Below are 24908 nucleotides of genomic sequence, written 5' to 3'. Positions count from 1 at the left end.
TTTGGGCATGTAAAATGTAATATAATAATTCATGTTCGAAATAAAAAGACATCTGTCAATTAATCAAAATATTAATTTGTGGCTTCATTGCACAGACAGGACAGTGGATGGAGTCAGAAATCAGAAAGTGGAGCTAGGACTGACATGCTGGATTTGAACCTGGTCCTTTTATTATTATTATTGTTATTATTTATTTACAGACTGAAACCAGGATGAAGGACTATCTGCAATTCCTCTGCTGTGTTTACTGCGTGTTTGGATTTTCCTACGAGCTCCACCTCTCCACCCAGCCAGAGATATATTGTATCTGGGAGACATTGCTGAGAAGATAAACTGCCTCCAGCATTGAGTTACTGTATGATTTTTTTTCCCCCTGAATTATTCTTAAGTACCATTTGAATTTGGATGAAGATTGAATTATGGAGATCTGACTTTTCCACACCTTATTGAGAAAGCAAGTCCCTGCTCAGGTTGACACTGACCTGGCTCTGCTGATGGAGAGCTAGCTACCTGCTGTGTGATCGTCAGTCATATCAAAGCTGTGAGTCATTGTGAAGTTTATGAGATTTCTGTATGGGTGATATTAACAGATTTTCTGCCTTTTTGTTTTACTTCTGTTTCATTTTCTTAGTTAACATTTGCAAAAAGTGCGTCACTTAAAAAATATGGCACCACATTAGGCAAAGTGATGATTGAACTGTGCGTAATGTACTTAAATATGTGCAGCAGTATGACTTTGTCTACTTCCAAGTTTCTTTCATTGTTAAGATTAAAATTACATACCAACCTTTGTCTCGTGTACAACAGCAAATGGAGAACAGCCTGAATGAGTTCCAGGACTCATGGAAACTGAACCCAGGAGTCATGTGCTTTCAAGAACCCAAGGTGAGAACATTTTTTTTTTTAAATACTTTTATTGCAATACATTAACGTTTCCGTACGTTTCCATTGTACTTACACATATTTGCAACATTTTTTTCATATTTTTAACACCCAGTGGTGAAAAGGAAATAATACATAGAAATATATACACAGTATGCAAATTCAAAATATAACAGAGGCAGCATCCAGCACGAGCTTTGTGCCTTCTTTTTACAAGCGTATAGTCAGGTTAAGCATACTGTTCAAGAAATTAAAAAAAAGTAGAAAAGGATTAAATTAAAAAAAAATGGATAAATAAAAAACAACTAAAAAAAAAATAAGTGTGCGTCATCTCCTGCAGATATTTACATCTAAGATTGTATGTGTGTCTGCACATAACCAAGATCTGTCTATATCATGTTTTTTAATTGTTGTTTATTTATTTATCCACTTTTTAATTCATTCAGTATAGTTTACATTAATGGTTATTCATAAATTAATTCATTAACATTTCTTGATAATTCCCTCCAACTAAAATTCAATGTAATTCTCTGACATTTTAAAAGTAATGCATGGGATGGCTGGTAAAACTGGGCTAACATGGCTAAAGCTTAAATGTTGGTGGAGCCTAGCGTAGCAAACCCTAACCTAATAGTTCCAAGTAAAACCCAAAATCTATTTTGCAGCCCGAGCACTGAACTATCCACTTCCATTCACTTCTGTAGTGCAAATGAGTGATAGGGGTTACCGTGCACCCCTTTGATTTCCTGATTATTTGAGCTACATTTATTCAACCCTCAGGTCACCAACATTTGACAAAAGACACAATGGTAGTGTAGCAGACTAGAGATTCTAAGAAACAAACTTAGCATCTCTTAACTTAAGAATATTTTTTCCTTGACAATGGCAAGTAAAAAAGTCATACCTTAAGTTAAAGTAGCTATTGTGATTCCATTCTAACGAATTTCCATAATGTGTTAGCATAATAAGAATTGAGATGTACATCCCTCCATCTGTGAGTAATAGTGGCTTATATGCCCTTCCACTCAGTTGAAGCCAGTCAGCAATCACAGGTAGGCAGGGTCTCCAAGTTACCAGCTCTATAACCGACCACCAGAGGAAGCCAAAACTCTGAAACAGAAACAGAACAACAGTACAAGGCAAAACACACATGGCAAGGGATGTCACATCCTCCTGAGTTAGATCCTAATCTTATGCCATTTGCCCTGCAGAGTTTTGTGTTTTTAAGGTCAAGAGTCGTATTTAGATTTGAACTCATGGCACAGGTGACGGTGAACACTATTTTCAGATTGAATGCAACTCGAGTGATACACTAAGAGTGGATGTGATGTAAATATAGAGACAGATCAGTCGCATACAGAATAGATGCACACAGAAGGATTCACAAATATATAATGAATTTATATTTAATGACTCTCTCCCTCTCCAAAATGATATTTTAATGCTTGAGTTATGTGGTGTCAATGTGCCAGACAAAGTCCAATATATCAAGGGAAGCTATGGGAGTGGAGGGTGGGTGTGATGTGGTCATATTTCAACAATCTCATCAGCAAACGGCACTGTTCTGAACATAGTGGAGCTTTTGAAGGTTCTTGGTGGGATCTGATAAATAATGCATTTCAGTAATCCAGCTCGGGAGGAGAAAGAGGCGTGGATGAGATGTTTGCTGTTTCTGTGGTGTGAGACTCAAAGGTCAATTGATGGTCTAATTTGATTAGTGCTGATTAAAATAACTTCAGTTTTTGAGCTATTATGTTGGAGGAAGTTATGATTCACCTGCACCTTTATTCCTTCCAGACAGGTGATGTGAATGATGACATGGCTGCAGAAGGGGTGGGGTCAGTTTGGAGGTAGAGTTAGCAGCATAGCAATGGGATAATTAAAACCGCAAGCAGTGATGAAGGGCCCTTGCACTTTGTGCATGTCGCGGTGTGTCTCGACCGCGGGGAACGCAGCAGCAGCAGCAGCAGCGAGGTGTGGCCAAGGAGCAGGCCAGCAGATCGATTTGTGTAATAGTGGTAGTTGTGGCAAGTTCAAATAGGCAACGCAATGAAGATCATACCTCCACCCTCTCTGGGGGTGAAGCTGCCCTTGAATTCTGTCTTGGCTTCAGTTCCTGGCCCTTTCGACAAAAAGCTGAAAACGTAATTTTTCGATTAACTGATTAAGATCCTTGTTGTGAAGCCTACATGTCTCAGCCAGGCTAAGGATTTTGGTAATCGGACATTTAAACTGTGTTAAATCGAGTTTGTTGGACACACGCTGCCTACACAGGCGCCAATAGCTACCTAGGCTACCCGGAAGAACGACAGGAGTGTTGCTTTTATAAGTTAACTTTGGACAATAAATATTTATCAAATGTTTGTGTGTGGAGACTGCAATCTCCAATACTCACGATTGAAGGAAGATCTTTTCCTCCGCCTGAAATCGGAACTCCGGAAAAAGGAAGAGATGATTGACAGTTTTATCTCAATTCCGGCGGCCCAGTCAAGGCATATTTCCCATATGCAATCCTCCAGCTTTGCTGCCCCGATTGCCAATTTGTCCTCTGCCTTGGGCCCGCAGCTGGTCTCAGCCTCCACAACCACTCTTCCCTGGCTGACCTCGATGCACACCGATACTGAGCCTGTCTGCTCCGAGGGTCCTGCTGCCGACATCAGTGGCCACTCTCCCAAAGTACGGCTGGTTTCAAAAGTGGCTGACCACTCATCCACTGCCGCTGCTGTGGATATAGACGGTAAAACTCTGAGGCTTCCAGATGATCCGGAGATCGGCGCTGAAACTGGCCACCTGATCCCAGCGCACAGTTCCACACCGAAGCCACCCCTGCTGTCCTGGTCAACGGTGGTACAGCGCAGGCCTGGAAGACGGACCCGGCACCTGGGACCAACCTTACTTATTGGAGATTCCATAATCAGGGATATCCACTACTTTAACGCCATTACTCACTGTTTCCCTGGTGCCACTGTCCAAATGATTTTAGATAAACAGCTGCACTTACTTCCCTCTCTCTGCATGTCGGGACAAATGACACCTCCCGTCAGGGACGGACTGGGACTACAAAACAGCCCTGGACTTTGACTCGGCCGGCCCACAACAATTGGTACACGGAAAGTCATCAACGCCTGGCACGGGTGTCACAATACTCATGACTCATGACACTATACCATCCAACTTCCACCAGCTCATCTCTCTGTCCCTCATCATCACAGGTGGCCCTACCATGCTGAGGCTGCACAACTGTCTGGCTCGCCTCAACACTCTCTTCTTCACTCATGCTGCTAACTCCTTGGATGCTGCTGCTAACGTCAACTTGTGCCGCAGTGCTGCTGCCGGCTGTGCTGCCGGCTGTGCTGCTGCTGCCGGCTGTGCTGCTGCTGCTGCCGGCTGTGCTGCTGCTACTGCTGCTGCCGGCTGTGCTGCTGCTGCCGGCTGTGCTGCTGCTGCTGCCGGCTGTGCTGCTGCTGCTGCTGCTGCTGCTGCTGCTGCTGCTGCTGCTGCTGCTGCTGCTACAGGCTGTGCTGCTGCTGCTGCCGGCTGTGCTGCTGCTGCTGCTGCCAGCTGTGCTGCTGCTGCTGCTGCTGCAGGCTGTGCTGCTGCTGCTGCTGCTGCAGGCTGTGCTGCTGCTGCTGCTGCCAGCTGTGCTGCTGCTGCTGCTGCTGCTGCCAGCTGTGCTGCTGCTGCTGCTGCTGCAGGCTGTGCTGCTGCTGCTGCTGCTGCAGGCTGTGCTGCTGCTGCTGCCGGCTGTGCTGCTGCTGCTGCCAGCTGTGCTGCTGCTGCTGCTGCTGCAGGCTGTGCTGCTGCTGCTGCTGGCTGTGCTGCTACAGGCTGTGCTGCTGCTGCTGCTGCAGGCTGTGCTGCTGCTGCTGCTGGCTGTGCTGCTACAGGCTGTGCTGCTGCTGCTGGCTGTGCTGCTACAGGCTGTGCTGCTGCTGCTACAGGCTGTGCTGCTGCCGGCTGTGCTGCTGCTGCTACAGGCTGTGCTGCTGCTGCTGCTACAGGCTGTGCTGCTGAGCATTTCAGTGAACTTGCGACATTTAGCGGCTTCACTTTCTAAATGTCTTTTTTTTTTCCCCTCGCCTTCTCAGCCCCACCCTTTTCTTTGCGTTTTTTACCGACGTTATCCATATTTTTATGCTTCACTACTACTACCAAAGATCGTCTTCGCTGCTACTACTTCTTCTTCTTCTTCTTTTCAATTAGCTGGTGGGCACGGGCGGCTGCCGGCTGGCATCCAACTTAAAGACGCATTGTTGCCACCTACCGGACTGGAGTGTGAAACTGTAGATTAGCAGGAAAAAAAACAAACAAAAAAAAAACTGGTAATGACTGCGTGTCATGAGGTGCCCGTCCTGGAGTACCGGCCGTTCTGTGATTCTCCAGAACACACAGATGGCCAGTCTGCCCCTGCCTCCCGTCGGCAATTGGAATGCACAAAAAAAGAATTTAACCTCCTTTTTGAAGTTCTAAAGGATACCGGAAAGTCTGTTTTTATTTCTGTACCAATTCCCACAGTTGGCCGTGGGGGTGAGCGATTCAGTCGTCTGCACACCTGGCTCCAATCCGCATGCGCTTCCCGAAACATGTTTTTTGTAGACAATTTTAACTTGTTATGGGATCATGCATCACTTTTTAAACAAGACAGAATTCATCCCAACAGAGGGGGTAGTCGTATGCTGTCAGCGAACATTCAACAAGTCCGTCAAAGTCCGTTCTTCCAAGCCTTGCAGATACAAACCCGCTCATGCTGTCCAGTTCGTTACAGATTGATGTCCACCATGTCCTAGTCACTATTATTTTAATTCCCCTTTTAACAGTCGGCCTACACATTCTACCGGACTCGGACCCTATCATTCACTTAACTATGCATCTATTCCAGTCATTACTACTACCAGAGAGCACATTAAATATCATAATGCAAAATGCAAAACGTCCTCAGACACAAATTTTAATAATCTTATACCCATATGCACACATAGACCTCCTTCTGATTCACCCCAAATGTCCAATGTTAAACAAAACATTTCTTATCAAAGACCTGAATTTAGATAATAGTATTGATTGCATGTTTTTAACTGAAACGTGGCTCAGCACTGATGGACCTGCAGCACTTACCGAGGCCTCTCCGCCAAATTATAATTTTTCATACTCCTTAAGAAAAGGTAAACAAGGTGGGGGTACAGCCACAATTCTTGCAGCATTATATGGTTTTAAAGACATTTTATTTGATGAGTACACATCTTTTGAATATCACTCCTTCACTTTTAGCACTCCTCCTACACTATGTTTAACAGTTTACAGACCACCTAAACGATGTACCTCTTTTATCTCCTTAATTTTCAGAATTGCTCAGTATTATTCACTCTAATAAGACAGAATTATTATTTTAGGTGATTTTAACTTGCATGTAGACAATCAATCAGACTCCTTTGCATCAGATTTTTTTAACTTAATTAATTGTATGAGTTTTATCCAACATGTCACACAGCCCACTCACAACAGAGGCCATATTTTAGATTGTGTTATAACCTTTAGCTTGTCAGCAAGCATCTCCTCTGTTGTGGATGTGGGCTTGTCTGACCATTTCTGTGTCTTTTTCACAGTAAATTATTTTAAGCAACAAGAAATTCCAGAACAGACTGTGAGGAAACGCTACCTTACAACCGAAATTTTATTGATATTCTATTTGAAATTCCCGCAAACATTTCACCTTCCTCTTGTGATTCTATGGTAGACAGTTTTGACAGTAAACTTAGGTCAACGCTTGACACAGTGGCACCACTAAAACTGACACAACAAACCCAACACCTCCCTGGAGAAACAAAGACATAATTCAATTGAAGAGAAACTGTCAAATAGCAGAGAGAAGGTGTTATGACATTTTTCGTGAGCAAATGAGCATTTATAACAAGGCAACAAGCAAGCAGATAACTGCAGACCAGTATCTAACCTGCCATCTTTAAGTAAAATTTTAGAAAAACTTGTTTTTAATCAGTTAAATGATTTTATGAACTCCAGAAGCACGTGTGAAATGTTTCAATCTGGGTTTAGAAAGAATCACAGCACAGAGACGGCGCTAGTTAAAATTGTAAATGACCTCAGGTCTAAATGGATAAAAAAATGCCCTCTGTTTTAGTTCTACTTGACCTGAGTGCAGCCTTTGATACGGTAGACCACACAATTCTTTTAAACAGACTCCGTAACATCGTTGGCATCTCTGGTATTGTTTTTAACCCGGTTTGAATCATATCTCACTGAAATAAATGTTTACGCAAGTATGGGTGAATTCTCATCTGGAGTTTATAACATGAAATGTGGTGTTCCCCAGGGTTCAATTTTAGGTCCTACACTTTTTAACCTTTATATGTCATCAGGAGGCACGGCATTCATAGTTATGCTGATGACACACAGCTCTACATTGCCGTGTCTCCTGATGACAAAGGGCCAATTGATGCCCTTTTTAAATGTTATGGATGGCAGACAACTTTTTACAGCTCAACCAGGACAAAACTCAGGTTTTAGTTATTGGTACAGGAGTCCAGAGAGACAAACTGAATGACAAACTCCAAGTCTTTTAATCCCTGTGAGCAGGTCAAAAATCTAGGTGTCATATTTGACAAAAACCTCAGCTTCCTACCTCATATCAGGGATGTTACAAAAAAGGCATTTTGTCACCTCAATAACATTGCCAGAGTCCGACAGTTTCTCTCTCAAGCCAATGCAGAGACACTTACTCATGCTGTTATCTCCTGTAGAATTGATTACTGTAATGCTCTTCTTTCTGGTCTTCCGAAAAAGCATATTTCTCAGTTGCAGCTTCTCCAAAATTCAGCTGCAAGACTGCTGACGAAGACCAGAAAGAGAGTACACATTACACCGATTTTAAAGTCTCTGCATTGGCTACCCCTTTGTTTTAGAATTGATTTTAAGATTATCTTATTGTTTTTTAAAGCTCTTAATGACCTTGCGCCCCCCTATTTATCCGATTTGCTTTTAACTTATGAGCCCACCAGAGCCCTCAGGTCTTCTGGTAGTGGTCTTTTAATTGTTCCAAATGTCCAAACTAAAACCTACGGTGAGGCATCTTTTTATTACAATGGCCCCCGTCTGTGGAACAGTTTACCAGGAGACCTGAGGGCAGAACACAATGTAAACATTTTTAAACGCAAACTCAGGACCTACCTATTTAGTAGAGCTTTTAACTGAATCTCATTTCATCTAGTTTTATTACATTTTGAACCTCCTGTGTTTCCTCATTTAGAATAAATAAAAATATTTATAAAAATAGTATTTCCTCAGTACCTGTTCTTATCTAGTTATTTTTACCTTAGTTTTTGAATTGTGGGATAGGGGTGGGGGAGGGAGTCATGTTGTTGCTGTTTGATTTATGTTGATGTAAAGCACTTTGGGATACATTTGTTGTATGAAAAGTGCTATAGAAATAAAGTTTGATTGATTGATTGATTGATAGCACAATTAGTATAGGAGGAGATACAAGCCAAAAAAAGGCAGAATCATAATAATAAAAGAAATAAAGAGCAAAGAGCTGCCAGCTCTCACACTAATAAAGAGCGAAGAAAAACATAAGTGTGAGAGCTGCCAGCTCAAAGACAGACGCTAAAAAGAAACATCAAAAAAAAAAAACACAGACCCAAATAATAACTCTTACATACAATTATGACTCATAGTCATCAATGTTGACAATCTCCCAGATGAAGCTTGAGCACCCCCTGTCTGTGCAACCCCATCAAGAGCCCAAACTCAGTGGGAATGGCGTGGACACTTTTAGCTTTTCTGTCATCATAGTAGTGGTTCGTCAGGTCGTAGAGTCCATAGGGGTGATTATCGAAAGGCCAGAACCCATACAGATGCACATTTTCGCAGACCTCCAAAGCTATGCTAGCCATAATTATCCCGGTGCTCAGCTTCCCTGATCGCAAGCCTTTTGCGTACCAGAAGGCAGTCAGTTTTTGCATGTACTCAGGGTTAAAGAAGACAGGCCTCATGGGGCTTCCAAAGTCCTCAATACTGTAGATGGCCCGCATACATACAGGAATGTATTGGCGAAAGGCGAAGGTGGGAATGAGTAGCAGAGAGTTGCTGTAAATATGCAGACTTTCCACAAACGGACGACGACGCCCCATCAGAGACCCATACCTGGAGACAAAACAGCAGATATAAATCAACAAGACAAAAGAACTCTGTAATGACAGTGAAGTGAAATCCAGCCTCTTGCTCACTTCTCCATGAAGATGCTTGGGTTTGCTGTCACAAGGTCCGTTTTGACACCGACATGCTTCGCATAACTATTTCCCAAAGGAGGAAGGTTGCATCTGAAGAAGCAAGAAAAAAAAGTCAGAGATCTTTTTTATGGAATCTCAAGATAAATTATTTTTGATACTGAGTTGACATTGTCACCACAATGGACACCTTTCTCACCTCATGACAAACTGAGCTGAATCAATTCTCTCTCCACAGCTGCTGTCAGTCAGGATCCCTCCGTTCCCAACAACAGAACACGTGTCCCATGTTTTATTTAAGAAAGGATGCTCCTGGAATTGTAATCAATGGTAATGTATTACCACATAATGATAATTATACTGATGATACAATACCGTAGATCAAAATTACTGCTGGATCTCATTTGATCTGATCTTCATTTGTTTCAGCAAGTAGCAATAATAAACTGGATTGCCATGAAACTTCGTACAGAAAATCACAATCCCCTCACATTATTTAAATACCTTAGCAATAGCTACCTTAGCAATTTTTTATCCAACACAAGCACAACAACATCCACCGTGTCCAGAGCCATGCACCGAGGAGAGTATGAAAGTGTGACACACAGAAATGTGTGATCACATTATGTGATTTATTTTTTTGTATTGTGTATATTTCAATATTTAAATGTGTAATTGGGAGCATTGGTTCGGTTACTTTGTGTAAAATCTCATTTAGAGTGTGGTTCCAATTTGTGCCACAGGGAGGCGTAATCTCCAGGTGAGACATCTTTGTGTGCTCGGTAGCCCTTGTCTTCAGACTGGCAGAAGTGAGGAAAGGAAACACACTACCTGTTGCTTGTCTCATTATTTCCGTTATTTAGGTGAGTAAATGTCACAAATCACATACATGTGGTCTATATATTCTTCTATAACATGTAGCAGCTAACGCCATCCTTAGGTGTATGTCAGGATGTGTTTTAAATGTGTTTTGAAGGTTTTAAGGTACTTTAGCTATGATGCTCATGAGCGCTAGCTTAGGTCATCGCCACGTTCATATATGGGCGCCACTGTATGTCTGTCATGGCTTGTCCCTACACTGAAAAAAAAGATACATTGGATTTACTCAATTCAATAGTGGACATCGGTTGCACACAGAATAATTGCTTTGGACGCAAGTTACGGAATTGTGTTATATCAACACAAGAACTTTATGTTGATACAAAGTTATTTAAATTACATAAATTAAAACTATGTGATTATTTTAGTCCTACAGTTTGATCGCTTTATTCCAACACAATTCACTCCCTTTTAGTGCAACACTATCTATAATATTAATTAAATTACATTTTATATATATATTTTACGTATACATAATTTAACCAAAATATAAAACAGTTTAAATATAAATTCAACAAATTACAATTAAAATGTCAATTTTCTTGTATTTGTCTAAATACTTTTAGTTTAGTTACTTTAATGTTCTTGATTCTAAACATTACCCACTTCCCCACCATTTAAAATGATGAAACAGAAAGAAAATTATAATAACAGTCAAAACTTTTATTCCTGCAATAACTGCACATGGAGTATTAATAAAATCGTCTAAAACTTTACAGTAATAGCTGTATAACATCAACACTTCTGGTATGACGAACAGCCAAACCACTTAGTCCAGGTACATGGAACTCTTTCACAGTCCTTTACCAGAGGTATTTTTGTTCTCCTAACTGGTGCATTCAAGTTTTTAGGCTTTGAGCCTTTCCTGATACTTCAGCTGCATCGAACTCCATGATGAGCTTTTAAATGACTTCAAATGTGTGGCGGAGCTTTAACAGATACCTATATTAAAAAAAGTATTTATTAAAAAAAAGTCCACAGCAATAACTATAAAAACAGCAAATGCAATGATAATAAAAATCAAAGAGCTTTACAGTTATACAAGTATAACATGAATAATACTGGTGGTAGGACGGACAGCCACACCACTCAGTCCAGGAACATGGAACTCCAAGTGTTTTATACAGTCCTTTACCAGGGGTAGCCACCTCTCACTGGTGCATTTTAGTTTTTAGGCTTCGAGCCTTTTCGTGATAGTTCAGCTGCATCTAACTCCATGATGAGCTTTTGAATGACTTCAAAGGTGTAGCAAAGCTTTGACGGATAGCTCATGTTGAGGGTGTAAAATAGGCCAAACAGCATGGCTGTTGCAAGTGCCACCGTGTCCAGATCGTGCAGTGCCACTACACCCTCAATGATAACACCCACATCTGAAAAGTCCCCGTTGGGAGTCTCTCTGACAACATAAATTCCGACGGTTGTGCCCTCTATGGCCCCGAGGGTGTTGGCGTCAGTCAAGTCCTGGTGAAAGGAATATATTTTTTAGTTTTTTCCTTCTTTTTAAACTGTTTTTAAAATTCAACCTCATTAAGACAGATTTTTATGTCTTAAAAATGATGTCTTCCTAAAGAATAAGAACAAAGAACATAGCAACATTTTAACTCAAACTGTCAGTAGCTGGGATGAAAGTGGGCCAAGACAAAAATGAAACTGTTCTGTAAAAGTTCACTTGTGGGACTGGCATTTGCATAAACAATCTGAAAACCAAATAGAATGCAGTCTCATCTGTTCACCTATGAAAATAAATCGATCATTGAAAAACTAAAGCCAGGGTTTCCTGCAGCATTTTATAGTTTGGGCGGCTGCCTAGACAACACACTTCACTCTTCTCAAACACCCGTAGCAGGCTTGCAGAGTGTAGGTCAAGCTGTGATAGAAACCTTGACTGAAGAGGCATAGTTGTGACACGCTTGAACTCTGCGTTTATCTGAAACATAAAACACATACACACAAAATTTGTTACTCCCAAACTACACCATCCGACCATCACTGCGTGCACTTGTTTAGTCATTTAATTTCTGAAAATAAAGGGGGAAATTTTGAACTACATCCTAATGGAGCCAATCATTAGTCTAACAGTTGCACATACTATCTATAGCACAAGTCACAACATTATTGAAATACTTTTTTTCTTGCCTCCATTACATTGAAGAGACCACGCCATCTCTCTTGTACATCACTGATCATGGGAGCATCACGAATGACTTCTTGTCTTCGTGATGCAAATGTTTTCTCCATTTTAAGCCGAACTGTCTCTCTATTATTAAGCTTCTTGATATCTGAAAGGAGTTCAACCCTCATCTTCTCCAGGGACTGTTGACTTTCTCTGGGTGGAAGAGAGGGGCAGTAAGCCACTTCACCCCTCTTTGGTTTCTTAACAGAAAAGGCAGGAGAACATTTTCCATCTGGTTTATGTTTCAAAGCATTTACACATACTTCAGGACATCCCACTTTTCGGCGATGTGTGCGGTAGTTGGACAACTTGTATCTGAGGCTGGACTTCCAACCCTCATAGCCAATGTCTGAGCCTTTTTCTTGTAAACATGGATGCCTCATGATGAGCGCCTCTGCAACTTGGTCAAACTCCCTGTCTGTGAAATAGACTTTGTGGTGAACTACCTCCTGAATCAACCCCTCCAGTATATCAGACTTCAGTTGTGGATCAGGGATCAGCAGCGTCCCATTTTCTTTGAAAGCTTCATGAGCTTTCTCAAGCTTGAACTGTGCATCATAAGAAAAACGGGGAACATGAAATGTATCTGGCCAGGAAGACCGTGAAGAAGTGGACTCTGGAGATGTTAGAATAACCGTGCTGTCACCAGAAAAAGATATTGTGTCATCAGGAGTACTGGTTGGTGGAAAGGAGAAACAGCCGACACTTTGATCTGCATCAGCATCTTGAGGTTGGCATGATGTGTAGATGACCTTGACTGTAGCTTTGTCTTGGATTTCTTTCATAGAAGTTAAGTTCATAAACTCACAGCCAAAAAGGGTGTCCATGAACTGTAGCCGAAAGGATTCCATTATTTTACACTGACTCTTAATCTCAGTCTCCAGCTCAGTCACAGTCAAAGGCAGGCCAGCAGGAAACACCACCCTCTGACGGCTGTCTGGCCCCAGGATCACTCTGAGAATAGCTGAAGTTGTCATGGTCTCACTTTACTGTCTGTTAGGAAAGAGTAACTAAACAAAAAGTTTAGAATAAGTTTTGTTTCAAGAGGTTCATGTAATCATTAAAAAGTAATTTGACTGTCACTATGCTTTATTTGTATATTTTGAATGTGATTAACAAATTCTGAAAAACATTTAGTTGGAGAAAAAAAAAACTAGAAAAGGAGATGTAGGCACAACGTACAGTTGCTCCATTCCCCATGTGAATTTTGGATCCCACTGTTATTCAAAGTCACACAAAGCAGTCCCTCCTCTTCAGGTGACTGCATGTACGTGCCCGCGCAGTGTTTAATTTGTAACCTTAAAGCTATACTTTGACCTTTAAGATGGGTGTATGCAGACATCGAAACAAAAAGAGGGCAGGTGATAAACATAAAATAAAACAAAACATCTTGCACACTGCTGGGCTCTAATGTATAACTTATTTATTGCATAAAACTTGTCTGATGAAGAACACGTGATCAAAATGTTACTCACTTGGTACAATAAATAAGTTGTACATTAGAGCCCAGCAGTGTGCAAGATGTTTTGTTTCATTTTATAATTTGTAACCTTACCTCAAGACACAGATTGCTCTCTTCAATGTCACCATCTGCACACACCCAACCAGATAGACAGCCAAGGGATACTCATCGACCAGTTCACATGCTTTAATACTTGGGACCTACTTGGTAAAACTGAAGGACAGGCCTTACATCTCCACATTCACAGCAAATGTTTGTCACACTCACAGCATCATTCACTGCAAAGGAGAAATTGAGTCAAATAAGTATTTATATCTAATAAGAAAATCACCAAATGTACAAGTCAGAAATGCATGACAAGCTGTCAGAAATTCCAGAATTTACTCCAGTACGTGAATCTAGCACCAGTGCCGAGGATGCTAACGTTAGCTCTCCTGCTACTTAAGTCTTTCCACTACCAGTTAATGTATTTGCAGGTCAAAACACTCATACACATGTCCCGGGGACCATCTGACGGGACACCGTTAATCTCGAGCCCAACACAGAAACAAAAAAAAACTTGATAGCCTACCATCAAGGGAGCATGTCTGTGTGCCCTCCGTCCAAATAAAGTAAACCTCTGACTGCCAAATGAGCGCAGCAAGGCACTGTAAAGTGCAAGGCACTCGCAATGTTACTCTTCGTTGACCTAATGCTACATTAGGATATTTTGCTAACAAATGCTACTTTAGCAGATTGTAGTCTACAAACCAACACACCCTGCCCGCGTGTCCCACCCTATTATTTTAACTGACGCCATTAAAATTTAGTTAAATTAGTAAGTTACATATTTATGCTGTTAACACAAGTAATTTAACACAAACCCATTCTGTATTGTCTCACCATAACGGACAGACGGCTTACCAAAGCAAAGAAGTTAGCACAGAAATTAACCGCGCTGTTTTTTCGTAATGGCGTCAGTTTAGAAATACCAAAAGCAAAGTAGGCTACACCGTGATTCAACAGCGCAGCGAATAACCTCACAACAGTTCATTAACTTATGTTAGCGACTCTCAAGACATTAAACTACATTTAGTTATTCATTGACCAACATTCAAATTTATTCCAGCCATTCAAACTTACCGAGCTGAGCAGTACATGGACGTATGAGGAGAGGCGATGACACTGCTTTCAACATGGACGTGAAGCATGGATGAGAAGTTGTTCTGGCGCGCAAAGCGGGATTGCACGAAGTATCGCGATAATAAATGATGATTGACTCACTTTCTCCAAATATGAGCTAAACATGTCCGTGCACTCTCCCTGCCTATAATGTAGTTTCTACACAATATGATACAAGATGCTTAAATAAATCGAACAGATGGCCAGTGCCCTTTTTTTCAGTGTAGCTCCCATGTTGTTTTGCTAGTTTTGTAAAGCTCCTGCATATCTCTTAAAGTAACCGTGAGTTCATGAAGACTGTTTGTTTTCATATTGTGTACTTATTTTCATGTAAAAAGTAAAAGTGAAAGTGTAAAAGTGGCAGGAACACTTTTGTCTTAAAACATAAATTCATAAAGCTGATCATATTATTGGATTTATCCAGTCTTGTTATATATTTTGTTTTTCCTCTTAAATAGTTATCCTGTCTTTAAGAGGAAAACAAAAAACATGATCAGCTACTTATTTACAAAAACAAACTTTAGGACCTGTTTAGCAGAACCTCAGGACAGATCTTATTTCAGGTCTGAGGCATAAACATCACAGTAAAATTCATTATACTTTACATTTAACTCCATGATTGTTTTTCTTTATTACAGAAGATGCCCTCAGATTCAGATCCATCAGCAACCCCTGACAACATGGAGGACTCGTCCCCTGAGCGTTTCCTGTCCTCTCTCAATGGACTTCTTCTCTGCAGTTATTAATTCTTGAAAACAGTAGCACAACATGCCAAACTGTTTGACAAGTGTGTGATTGAATAAATGGAAATGGAATCTCTTGAATACCTTGCTATGCTTATTGGCTTTAAATGTTTAATATTAAAGAAATTTGAAGACGAGCCCAGCTGTGACAAGCTGAGCTCGTCTGTTAGCTTTGCTGTTGTTTGTCAAGAAGAAATAAATGTCAGTTCAATGTCAATCAAGAAGCAGATATTGTGGATGTGTTGGTTTTATTCATGAGTGCCAAACAAAATACCTTTGTAAAGGTGCTGAAAACCTCCAGAGACACCAGGTAGCTGCTCTTTCCCCCATCATAACCAAACTTGGATCCCACTGGAGTGTTGGCCTGGGTAATGATGGCTTTGTCAAAACCACTGCAGTTGCTGCTCAGCTGAGATCTGGGGAACCACAAGGACTTTGTTAAACCATGTACAAGAGACTCTGAAGTTTTGATTGCGACGCAGGTGCGGACCCAGGGGTGTCTCAAAGTTGTCGCAGTAGCGATAGATTGGAAAGGGGAGAAAAACGATACTGTATAGAGCCACAACAGGCTTCCTTAAAGGGATACTTCACCCGTTGAAACATGAATCTGTATTGACATTGGGTCATATACAGTATGTGGTAGAAATGTGAAATAAATGTTGAAGTTGGTGCCTTCTTGGTCAACAAAAGGCAGAAAGTGTCTTTTTGGCTCATGTGGATGAAAGACACCAAATCCCAGAATGCACAGCACCGCAGGCCACTCCCACTAAGGTCCTCTAGTTCAGAATCAGAATAAGAAATACTTCCCCAGAGGGAAATTCGATCTTTACAGTTTCTCCAAAATATACAGTATAGCAGTAGAAATATAGAAATAAAAACATTTACAGACATATTTACTTCAACACATAAGACCATTTCCTCAACTGATTCAGAGATTTCTTCCAGAATTGATCTTGGAAATTCCTGGCAGAAAACAGACTCTATGTCTGTGTCCATAGACAAACAGTGAGAGCACCGACACTACCAGTCCGCCCCAGCTCGAGCCGGCCCAGTCTCCTCGTCCTCACCGCCACCGACAGGCAGGCCTTATGTCTCGGCTGCTGAGCTGGCAGCGGGGCGGCTGTGGCTCAGTTGGTAGAATCGTCACCTCTCAATCAGAAGGTCAAGGGTTTGATTCCCAGCTGGGAAACATGTCCGATGCGTCCTTGGGCAAGACACGTGACCCTGAATTGCTCCCGCTGCTTCGGTGGCGGTGTATGAATGAGATTAGTTACTTCTGATGGATGATACTACATAGCGATCACTACCATCAGTGTGTGAAAGGGTGTGACATGCAGTGTAAAAGTGCTTTGAGTAGTCTGAAGACTAGAAAAGCATTATATAAGCTTAAGTCCATTTACCATTTAGCAATATAGCCACGAGATGGTTGCTGCCGACAGGCCTGGCCAGCAACCGTCTCACCGCTATATTTATATTTTTTTGCCATCATCAGCTTTCTCCATAGCATAGCTTCCAAGCAATAAGGCGGATGTTAAGATTCGATTCTGGGAGTGAGTTCCCACCCACTGATCTGTGATTGGTCTCTAGCTTCAGTGGTCGAAAATATGAGGAACTAGCGTTGTAGTTTCACCCCGCTAACCGCAACAGCTTCCAGTGACGCAAAATGACGATTTTCCTCCTTTTCAGACTTAGAAATACAAAGATTTCCCATCTAAGGGGAAAATGAGTGCAGGATGCACAACAATTCAAAAATACTACCAGGTTTCTAATGATACAAAGTTTAATGCAAATGGGTGAACTATCCCTTTAATAAAATAATGAACTGAAAATGATTAACTAAACCACTGCAGCCAAGCAGCTGACTCAAAACCAAATTGTCCAGGAGACCCAGAAAAACTAAAGGCAAAGGCTGCCTGGGAGACCTTTGATAACCCAAAAAGCTGGAGTCACAACAAACTCTCCAGCACCCCGAGTTATACACTGGGAAACAGGCAATTGACATCAAATACACACAGAGTTGGTGTTTATAGATACACCGACAACTTGAGAAGCCACAGGGAGCACTACCTCTGAAGGTGAGATAATGACTCAGCACAGAGTACTGGAGACTCAGAGTATATGAATGCTCCCCACACCTGGGCTTAATCAAAGGCAATCAGTGACACACACACCTGATTGAAGTGAGTTGATTCTCTCACCACTCTCACAGAGCCGAAAGAGTGAGTGCCCTCACAGATTTTAATGTGTGTTATATTTAGACCAAGTGTTTAACATTTACATACTGTAGAAGTTCTTCAACTTAACTCCACATTTATTTCCACGTCTCTTTCCAACTTCTTCAGCTGTTCTTCTTTCTATTCATGTAAAGAGGAAACTATTCTGATCCTGCACAGATTGTGATTCTGTTCAAACATTCAATGTTTACAGTTTAAAGTCGTGAATCACATTAATTTTTTAAGGTTAGACTTAATATGATGAGTTTCAGCTATTTGACCCATCGTCTATATTGCGGGCTCATTATTTATATCACCATGCAAATGGCCTCAGCTGTAACCAAGTTGTGTTTGTTGATCTACACAGGCACACTCAGGTTTTCGTGAGAGGCATGGATAAAAATAAGTTAAAAAAAAAAAACAGCTGCATGCTGTTGGCATCAAAACCCAAAAGTTGTGTTGCATTTTTTTTGGAACAAGCCCAAACACTGGTTATAGTTCTATAATCTAATTCATGTTTCATACTGTTTAACCTTTTAATCACACTTGGCCATCTTATTAGGCACTATGTTGGGTTTTATTGGTCATGGCTTTTTTGACCTCCTTTACCACCCAGCGTCATGTAACTTAAAAGTACCTTATTCTTACCTACTTTTGAATACTTATTGTTTATTTTTTGCTTTTCTTTTTTCCCCTTAAAGTTCAAAACCAAGACGATCTTTTTGTTTTACCTGAATTTTTTATGATTGTCCTCCTGCTTCTTCCAGGCTTGAGAGAAATTCTGCATTATTTTATTGATCATATTCCTGTGAAAAAACAAAAACATACAAACTAAGATACACATACACAACCAGGGAGGTAATCCCTGTGTTTCGCTGACATGCCTTCATCTGATGGCAGTCATGAACAAAAAAAGGTCACATTAGGAAAAGCAGTGATGGTGTTTGCACGCTCACTTGCAGCCTTTGCAGAGGTTAAAGGTCTTGGGGGCTCTTTTCTGCTGAGGGGCTGGTAAGTGCTGGTCCACATCGCTGTGGAACAAACAAAAAAAAAAAAGACAGATGTGATGATTCAGAAGCCAGGCACAAATCAGATAATGTAATCAGGGGCGTTACATTACATTCTGAATCTGCATATAGACTATGCTATGAACCACTCCCCACATTTACAGTTATTAATAGTTACTTTGTGGTAAGACCCTCCTCATGCCAACACAAAGAAAATCACCATAATCCAAAAGCTCACATAGGCCAACATGTTAGCTTTATAATTAGTTTTCATCACTTGAGAACAAAAACCCCTGTTTTGAATGTGCTGTGTTCTTTGTTCAAAACATACAGAAGACATAATACATCAGCATTTAACAAGTGAAAGATTTGATGCGATTCTGTAGGAATTTAAAACTCCCACAAACGCTAAAGCGAATGGAGTAATCATACAAACCTCATGAATTCAGTGTTCAGTAACTGTCAACTTCATACACCATGAATGAACAACCAGTAGACAAACTTATGAAGGTAGATATGTTGCAAAATAATTGTAGAATTTGATGTGAGAACTTGAAGGAAAAAAAAGTGAACTTGTATGTAAAAATGTTTACTTGTATAAAAAATCCACACACGTGAAATGAATTTCAAGTCACAAATGGGGGGGAAAAATGTGAACCTGTAGAGTTAATATTCACACATGCGTGATCTGAATGTGAAGTCACAGAAAAAATATTCACAAATGTGTAGACTGATATTTACACAAATAAAATGATAGCTGCAAACTCAAACTCAAATCTGCCGCTACAACTGCAAAAACTACTTTTCTTGTGTGTATCTGCGCTGTTTGAGTTTTGCAACACATTTTGCAAGACGTCTGTAGCAAAACAAATTTGTACTTGTATAAATGATTAACACGTCTTCAGAGGCTACTTCCATTTTAGCAGTATGGAGTAGGCTAAAGGGTGCAGAAAACAATGAAAACAACATACTATGTGTGTGTGCACATAGCAAAGGGAAATATAATTTTCACACTTACTTGTCGACTAAATACCAGATCAGCAGGATCCCCAAAAACATGAGAGTCACCACCAGAGAGAAGAGTAACTTGAGCTGGATCAAAATGAGTAACAAGAAAACTGATGTATTAGCATTCCATACCAGAACTATTTTAGTAGCTTTGCATGACGTGCACATACAACAAAGAAAAGTCTACCTGAAACACTTCCTGGACTTTTTTTTTTTTCCGTAACTCTGCCACACTAATGTTAACCAAGAAGCAACTTCAAGTGCTCAGAAAGTCAGTAAAGCTGAAGTGCCAAAATCGCAGTTCCTCGAGCTGGTTCAAAAAGCAAGTAAATCCCAGTACTGATCCCAGTGGCTGATTTCTCAAGTTGTAACAACTGGAAAGATAGTTCATTTTCAATAACTTACTGATTATTTTTTATGTTCAATACCAATTTAAATCCTGCTTAATTTGGACTTTGGTGTCTAAAAGCTCCTGTTAGAAGTTTTTAAACTTTTGATCAAACTGACCAAAATACATATTAATGCCTCTTTTTGAACTACAAAAGCAAAATAGACCATCAGCTAAAGATGAACTATTTCTATATTGTAGATTGTTTATATAAATCTACTTAAATAAAGTATCAAGTTTAAAGTTTTATCCATGATCTTGTTACTGGTTCATTGTGTAACACGGTTTGTGTTTTGAATTCCCAGATAGTCCCACAAGTGCTTGATTGTAGACGGTTGCAGCTTGTCATGTTTTAAAGTTTGGGTTATAATGCTACATTTTAATTATAATGATGCATTATAATGTAAACCATTAAGGATAAAACATCCACTTTTTATATTATCAACTATAAGAGAATGGCTGTTACTTGCGAACCACATATGAGGAACCACACCAGAAGGTGAACCTGATGCTAAAGATGAAACTACCTTTCTCCCATGAACACTTACTCTCTCACATCATTTTTATGACATTAAAAACATATATTTAATAATTTACAAGCAACAGAAAGAGCTGATTCTTACCTTCATGTTCCAGTTAAAAAAGCTAGTCCTTTGATTATGGATCAGTTAAGCAAATTGCTCAATGTTTCTGTCTTGTGTTTTACTGCCTGAAGCCTTATCAGAAGCCACACAAAGCCAAAGTGCAATATCTGCAAAAATGCTGAGAAAAACAGCTTTTTGTGTTTTTTGTTTGCCAAGCGTAAGTATCAAATTGTATTTAACAACCAATTGTATGATTGGTTAGATTAAAGTGAAGTGATTTTCAAGCATATTGTAATTTAACCTTCAGGTTAACCATTTCTGTTTTACGACTATATCTGCATTTTACCTTTGTTTTACTGCTGCTGGTCAAACACTGATGGGCTACAATTGTAGTGATAATCGCATCCTTCTCTTTTTACAACCTTTCCAGCAGAAGTCTCTCTCTCTCTCTCTCGGACAAACTTCGGGACAAATGATGTTATAAACTTTTACACATCTTGAATAAACAACCAAGTAGGAAACAGAACGCTCTGCTATTTACTAATTGACCTCGAAGACGGAACTGTGACCGAAACCCCAGCCATTTGCTAGTCATAAAATCAGCAGGGTGCAGATGACATGGTCATGGACACACACAAGTAGCTGCCAAACTGTCCTTAGCAATGGAACAAGTCATTATATGGTTACGTTATTCATGTCTGACTCTTGATACTGACAAAACTGTGGTCATGTATTTTGTGAATAAACACAAAAATATGTTTTTTCCAAATATTAATGTAGGTGGGCAAATGATAAGAAAGGTCGATGAGTTTAAATACTTGGGTGTTAGACTAGACCACAACCTTACTTTTAAAAGTCATATTAAAAAGATGTGCCATAAAGTTAAATATAACATAGCCAACTTTAGACATATCAGGAACTCACTTACAGTCGAAGCATCTAAAATGTATTTGAATGCTATGATTTTTTCTTATTTTCATTACTGTATATCATGTTGGTCTCAAGCAAACAAGACTGTCTTAAAACCCATGAGGTCACTTCATAAACAAGCCCTTAAAACTCTGGACAGGAAAGCACAACAGTATCATCATTGTGATATTCTTGATAAAAATAAAATTCTAAGCTTTGACAATTTAATCTTTTATAACGATGTCCGCTTAGTGTACAAAATAATCCATGATGCTGCTCCCCCACCATTGAAAAGCTTTGTGAAACTTCGCTCTGAGCAGATAAGCAGATCTTCAAGGTCTGCCTCAAATGGAGATTGCAGTATTCCTAAATATGGCTCAGCTTTAGCACAATCTGTTTTTTCTTTTAAAGCCGTTAAAGAATGGAATAGTCTTCCAACTAGTCTTAAACTTTGCACAAACGTCTGCACTTTCACCCGTGAAGTCAAAAAATGAATTTTAAGGAACCAGTCTTGTCAGCATTAATGTGTCATCTCGACAACCTTTTAGATCTCTCAGGGAAACTTGTACAATGTTTTAATATCTGTAAATTGTTCTATGTCTTTCTTCTCTCTTATGAAGTGTGTGTGTGTGTGTGTGTGTGTGTGTGTGTGTGTGTGTGTGTGTGTGTGTGTGTGTGTGTGTGTGTGTGTGTGTGTGTGTGTGTGTGTGTGTGTGTGTGTGTGTGTGTGTGTGTGTGTTTGTGTGTGTGTGTGTGTGTAATATATTTGTAATCATCTTGCCACTTCTTGCAGGACTAGAATTTTCTGACTCGTACTTTCCAAAAGACAAATTTCCAAGTAATCCAATGTTGAAATGAGGCAGATTTTAAATGACAAAAAAGACAATTCATTCCTCAAAAATTGCAGGTTACAAAATAAATGCACATCTCTGATAAATATCACACGTTTACTACAAGAAAACCTCTCAGATTTGCCTAAAACTAAAACGGTGACGGCAGAAAAACTGTTGCTCCTCATCCTGCTCGGTAGAATACTTATTCGTCTGTGCATTTATTCACCTGTACCCACATGGCAATTTACGCCAATGAGCTGCGCTTTACGACAGCAGGAACACTTTGCAGAAGCATATAAACTGAGCACATATAACCACACAGACCTACTATAAACACACAATGTTTCAATACGTGATAAACAAAAAAACATTTAATTAATTCTAAAATTCAAAAGCAAAAACTCTATTAAGTATAAACGTATAAATACAAAATAATACTATTGGGGCAAATTATTTTATTAAATTAACCTGTTGTCCTCTATGGCTCTAACATTACGGCCCCTAATTGTTCTTGAACTACAAAGCAATTACGTCTTCCCATATTCATAAAAGCCATGTTACAATCATCTTCAAAAACAGTATGACAAAACATTTGTCATTAAGCAATAATGTCCAACGTTCTCTGGTCTTCTTATTACAACAGGAACTCTTTTTGAAGCAAATTTGCTGGAATGTGTATAATAGAACTTTTGTCTCTCTTGTAGATCTGGTAAATACTCCTTTGTCCAGCATCTCCAAAACAAGTCTGTCAAATATTGAACTTGGCGCCATCTGCATCTGGAGTACATGTCATTCCTGTCAAATAAGCCAGGGGTGTAGTGGAGTTTTGGCTTTCATCAACAGCAGATGGTTTGGTGTTAAGGCGTCAATGTCATTCAGATCGTCAGAGACTCTTGTGGTGGGGCGACTATTGATTAGTGCCTCCACCTCGCACAGCAAAAGTGTGTAGCCCTTCCTGATTGATTGTTTGCTGCTTCACGACAGAGTTGAGTACCTTTCTTATCGTGCATATCTGCTGTTCCCATACTCCACCAAAATGAGATGCAGCAGCCGGGTTGAATAACCATGTGATACCTTTTGCATCCAAGGTGTCTTGAGTCTCTGCATTATCCAAAGCCTGCCCTGCTTCCCGTAGCTCACTTTCTGCTGCCACATAGTTCGTTCCATTATCAGAAGGCATCAGCTTGACGTGCCCTCTCCTAGCAATGAAGCAGCGCAGTGCATGAATACAGGAGTCAGTGTCCAAAGAACTCGCCACCTTAATATGCACAGCTCTCACTGTCAAACAAGTGAAGACCACACCATACCTTTTAATCATGGTCCTTCCCCTTTTGATTTCAAAAGGACCAAAATAGTCCGGGCCAACGCTTGTGAACGGCGGCTCATCAGGTATTCACTTGGGAGATCAGCCACAATTTGACATTATGTTTTTCCTCGCAGGCGTTTGCAGGTTACACATCGTGACAGAATGTGTCTGGTTTTGTTAGGAAGTCTGGACCATTTATCCAGGTCTTTGCTTTAAGAAAGGTCTCCACAGTAAGACCTCTTGAAGCACAGTCTGCTGGGTTGGCTGAAGTATTGACGTATCTCCACTGAGAAACATTTGACTTATCTGATTTCAGCAACCTGATTGGCAACGAATGTGCAGTACCTGGTTGACTCATTCTTAAGGTACTGAATGACTGCTGTACTGTCAATCCAAAAGACAGATTTTTCCAGTTTCACTTCCAATTCAGCTCTCATTATTGAGTCCATCCTTGTAGCTACAAGTGCAGCAGTGAGCTCGAGACGTGGTATGGTAACTGGTTTCAATGGCGTGACCCTAGCCTTGCCTATGACGAGTGCGCTGTGATTCTGGTTCTGATTGTTTTTTGGATGTTGCTGTGCCATACCCCTTCTTACTTGCGTCCGCAAAGTGATGAAGTTGAGCTGAAGTGGTCTCACCAAAGTCGACTGGCTTCACACATCTCTCTACTTTGAAACTGGCGAGATGATGTTTGCTTGTAATCCACTGTTGCCACTGTTGAGCTAGAGCGTCTGGCATGCTATCATCCCATGCATGCATGTTTTATTCTGCAGAGCTCCTGCAGTATCTGCTTCACTGGCAGGATGAGTGGAGCCAAAATCCAAAAAGGGGATCATAGATAGTGCTCACCATTGAAAGTACTTGTCTTCTAGTCAGTGGCTTGTTCTGCATAACAACTCTGAACTTCAGCATGTCTGACTCTACACACCACTGAACCCCTAGAGCTCTTTCAATAGGGAGACGATCATTTTCCAAGTCAAGCTCCTTGACCTCCTTGGCCCTATCATCCTCAGGTACTGATGCAAGCACAGCTCAACTATTAGAAATCCACTTAGTGAGCTTAAAACCTCCTGCCGCACACAGATCTCGGAGGTCCTGAATGAGAGTAACTGCCTGTTCT

General features: G+C 40.5%; 1 protein-coding gene across 3 annotated transcripts; it reads right to left on the bottom strand.

The window, feature by feature from the left end:
• Nucleotides 1-5816: 5816 nt before the first annotated feature.
• LOC132977615 (alpha-2,8-sialyltransferase 8E-like) lies at nt 5817-21188 on the bottom strand. 3 transcript variants are annotated; one of them, XM_061042360.1, is made up of 9 exons: nt 20780-21188; nt 19956-20142; nt 19779-19852; nt 18710-18784; nt 18485-18559; nt 15815-15956; nt 9322-9434; nt 9123-9215; nt 5817-9039 (listed from the first exon to the last, which is right to left on the bottom strand). In XM_061042360.1, the coding sequence occupies exons 3-9, from the start codon at nt 19817-19819 to the stop codon at nt 8574-8576; spliced, it is 1005 nt and encodes a 334-aa protein (XP_060898343.1). In that variant the 5' UTR covers nt 19820-19852; nt 19956-20142; nt 20780-21188; the 3' UTR covers nt 5817-8573. The 3 variants fall into 3 exon arrangements, with proteins under 3 accessions (XP_060898343.1, XP_060898336.1, XP_060898327.1); XM_061042353.1 differs by lacking the exon at nt 19956-20142 and having other exon boundaries at nt 20780-20918; nt 21087-21176; XM_061042344.1 differs by lacking the exon at nt 19956-20142.
• Between the last annotated feature and the right edge of the window lie 3720 nt (nt 21189-24908).

Source organism: Labrus mixtus, chromosome 1, assembly GCF_963584025.1.
Source record: "Labrus mixtus chromosome 1, fLabMix1.1, whole genome shotgun sequence".
Taxonomy (NCBI): Eukaryota; Metazoa; Chordata; class Actinopteri; order Labriformes; family Labridae; genus Labrus; species Labrus mixtus.
Note: the sequence above shows the minus strand (reverse complement) of the source record. Positions and strands in the feature narration are given on the sequence as shown.

What these genes read in the sequence shown, in the direction of transcription:
- LOC132977615 (XM_061042344.1), bottom strand. An exon ending in TTTTCAGCACCTTTACAAAG is followed by an intron (nt 9,435 to 15,814) that starts GTATTTTGTTTG and finishes TTACAATTCCAG; the next exon opens with GAGCATCCTTTCTTAAATAA. An exon ending in CCAAGCATCTTCATGGAGAA is followed by an intron (nt 9,040 to 9,122) that starts GTGAGCAAGAGG and finishes TTTTGTCTCCAG; the next exon opens with GTATGGGTCTCTGATGGGGC.